The 3,691-nt window shown below is 35.7% G+C and overlaps 1 protein-coding gene across 1 annotated transcript in view; it reads right to left on the reverse strand.

Moving 5' to 3' along the window:
* The window catches only part of LOC106873753 (clathrin heavy chain 1), a 101,891-nt gene continuing 98,200 nt past the window's right edge, over positions 1 to 3,691 (reverse strand). The window contains exons 31-32 of the mRNA XM_052968467.1: positions 2,282 to 2,357; positions 1 to 1,378 (exon numbers count right to left, since the gene is read on the reverse strand). Coding sequence (XP_052824427.1) covers positions 1,245 to 1,378; positions 2,282 to 2,357 — 210 coding nt within the window. The 3' untranslated portion in view covers positions 1 to 1,244. The remainder of the gene's footprint in view (positions 1,379 to 2,281; positions 2,358 to 3,691) is intronic.

Genomic DNA, 3,691 nt, shown 5'->3' on the forward strand with positions numbered 1-3,691 from the left:
TGCGAGCCCAGTTTCTGTTTACTTGTCATATATTCAATTAAATGACGTTCTGTACATGCTAGTTAGCAGGATGAACGACAACTCTTATAATAATAATAATATTCAGTCTGAAGATGAGGAGCAACATGAGCTGTTTACAATATTTTAGCGAACAAATAAACCGAGAGAGAGAGAGAGTGTGTGTGTGAGAAAAAGAGAGAGGGAGAAAGAGAGAAAATGAGTCTTCTGAAAACTGTATTTTAAATTTCCTTCCCAGAAAGAAGTCAAGGGGAGAAAAAGCTGGAGCAATACGCTCTCTCCCACTAAAAGCCATGGCTACAAAAATTAATTTACACAGGTTTCTCTGAGACTGAGTACACACATGCAATCTAATGGCTATTCAACTCACCATTAGTTTAGTTTTCTTGCTGGACTGCATGAGTGTGCGTGAGTTAATGAATACACAACAGTGTGTAGAGTAAACAAGAATTTTATACTTTCAACTACTAAATTTCCTAGATTTTTTAATTACTTTTTACCTTTTTTAATCCCCCAAAAGTTCTTGTTTTAATTTTCAATATTTTTCCTGGCATCAGGAGTTCTACATAATTGACAAAGCTATTCAAAAAACAAGCCGATGAATATTCATATCCCTCTCCTAGACAGCATCTCTCCCATAGATGTCTTTCAGCTACGGAATGGTTGTGCACCCTGCCTGACCCACCCCAACCAAACCCCTGGTTCTCCACTCCCCTAAGACCTGATCTTGTCAAGCTATCCGACTTCATTACCCACCCTCTAAGCAACACCAATCTTTTGGTGGTACCTTAGCCAAGCCCATTAATATTTATTTTATTTAATTTTAAACTAGTCTGACTCACTACAAGCTCACTGCTGAAAGCAGCACATCAATTCTGGTTTTGATGAAAACCGTTTCGACAATATTTTCAAATGTTCATGTGTGTATAAATGTGTGCATTAAAAAAAATGTAGGTGTATTTCAGGCTAGTGAGTTGTCTTTATGAATCCATTGACTGGTCCATCAAATCAATTACACAATTCCACCAGTCAGCTTGTGTCCCGAAAATGTTCATTAGAATAGCATTATGTGCCTTCCCATACAATGTAAGTCCACCCTAAAATGAATGCTGCAGAGTATAAAGGTCTAAGGCAGCAGAAACTGCTGGCCTTTTCATAAGCCAGTCCAATTAGTTTCCATAAAAATTACATGCTGCTGGCTGGTTGGGCAGGTGAGCTGTCGCGGTCTACATGTATCCATAGCCTGGATTGGTCATAGGAGTTGCCATTCCCACCATTGTGGGATTAGGATATGCCTGGCCAGTGGTATTTGCCATGCCCATCGACATTGGTCCAGCAGTCAACATCAATTGGGTATCACCTGAAGAAAACAAAAACAAACTTCGTTAATTTGAACTGACTAGTAATGTAAAGATCAATCCATCTTAGTTAGATAAAATGCAAAAACATGAAAATACAAAAAGTACTATATGTCATCAAGAAAATACAGCACTGAGTATAAAATCTAAATTTGCTAGAAAGTAATTATGATGACGAATATTTATTAAGAAGGGAAGGGTTTGCAAATTGAATTAAAATTTAACCATAAAAGTTAAAATCTAATTACAGCTATTGTTTAGTGATCAAGAACACGGAGCATAAAACTTTTCTGTGAGTGTTTGACTAACAACAGCTGGCTACTAGTTAAGTACACAGAAAGCATTAAGCTATAAAATGCTACTGTACAAACTAAATGGATGTAACCAGTTTGCGTAATGACATTGCTAACATACAAAAACTAATTATCTCTCTCTGTTGGTATTTATTGTTCCCAGAGAAAAAAAAAAATGTAAAAATAAAACAGGTACTGGAAAGCATTAGACCACTTTGGTAATGTTTCAGCTGTGTTTATTCTTTACTCTTAATGGTTTCAGTCACTGATCTGTGATTGTGCTGAACAGCACATTCAGATGGGTTTTGTTTCAGGTTGATTCATTAAGTACATATTTTATAAAACTTTAAAAGGAGGAAAAAGTGAAGTTGATTTATATTATTAAAATATAAGCCATTAAACTGTTCAGATAATTATATTAGTCTAAATACATTCAGCATTTACTTTTTATATTCTGGAACAAAATCTTGCCAAGGTAGTGGATCGATCTGAGATTTGGCAAAAAAAACGACGAACAATAATTATTGATTCTCTAGCTGTAGCTTGTAAAAGCAGTTCTCTCTTTATTATAGAAACATCAGTAATCTCTGGCACCAAATATTTAATACTTACCAATGACCAGTGGTCTTTCTTCGGCCTTTTGCTCCTCTTCACTTCTCACAGCTTCAGACTGCTCCAACCTGTCAACCTATAATAAATGAATGTAAAATGGGGAAAACCATAAGCTGAAATATTCACTTTCAGAATTGTTGCAATAAGAAATTCTTAAAAAAACCTTCATAAAATTGCTATCTTCTTGCTCTTTACTGCTTAGCCTGTGACAGGGGGACTGGTTCATGTGACATTGAAGTATGTCCACTTACTAATGGGTCTATGTAATAAATGTTTAAGAGTAAGCCCTCCTCTGGTTCCTGTATGGCTTAGCCACAAGACCATCTACTATTTGACCCATAACTGAAGCCCCTAATGAGTTCTATCAGAGCAGACATAAGAGTAGTGGTGACTAGGCATAACTCTACACTTCCTAAAACTTCTGAATTTTTGAGCTGGAGCCTCATCATCGGATGATAGTCTTGCCAAGACATCACAAACACATACAATAAAAAAAAACAAAGCTTTCTTTTTTTTTTTTTTTGTACAGTAACTTTGCTCCAATAGCAACAGTCTATTATAATCTCATGTTACATCTTAGTTCCACAAGTTTGAATCCATAAATTTGTAGTTAGGTGTTCTGGTACAAATATTTTATTTTTTGTTTCATGAGCTAATTTGATGAGTGGTGGCAGCATGGACCACAGTTTATCAAATAAGAAATTTGTATTTTGTATCCTGTTACTGAGATACTTTCACTCCTTTGCAACATATGCCCATCAAACATTCAACTTATTCAGTTACAGCTCATACAGCAGGTTACAGTAAGAGGCTTAGATAAAATAACATTACACTGTATTCTTTGTTAAGATGTTTCCATTACAAGTCAACTTCTAACATAGAATTAACTGGAGGTAATAAAATGAGACTATGATATCTTTAGGAAGAGCATGAACAATATAAGTGAAGTTAAATTACTTCAACAAAATGATGACCTCAGTGAATAAACTGTAGCTCACTATTATGCTGATCACAACATCAAGTAAAATAAAATTTTCAAGGCTGCACATGAAGTATAAAAGATGAAGAAATTTATGTATTTTATTGCTTAGCCACAAGACGAAGAGCAATACCCAAGATCCTTCTCATAGATTGATTCCACTACTTTATGAATATATTACCTAATGTCCTCCACCTCCCCAAAACACTTTTTTAATTATTGTATTTTTGGTGCCCTATGAAAGTTCAGGAGTTTTGGGGAGTGTGGAGTTATGCTTTAGTCACCTCTACTCACAGGTTTAACCAGACCTAGGATGGGTCAAATAGAAGATAGTCCTGTGGTTAAACTACATATGACTTGGAGAGCTTGCCCCTAAACATGTGTCATACAAACCCGTTGATGAGTGGACATACCCCAGTGTCATGCAACCC

The sequence above is a fragment of the Octopus bimaculoides genome, chromosome 6 (genome assembly GCF_001194135.2).
Source record: "Octopus bimaculoides isolate UCB-OBI-ISO-001 chromosome 6, ASM119413v2, whole genome shotgun sequence".
NCBI classification, from domain to species: domain Eukaryota; kingdom Metazoa; phylum Mollusca; class Cephalopoda; order Octopoda; family Octopodidae; genus Octopus; species Octopus bimaculoides.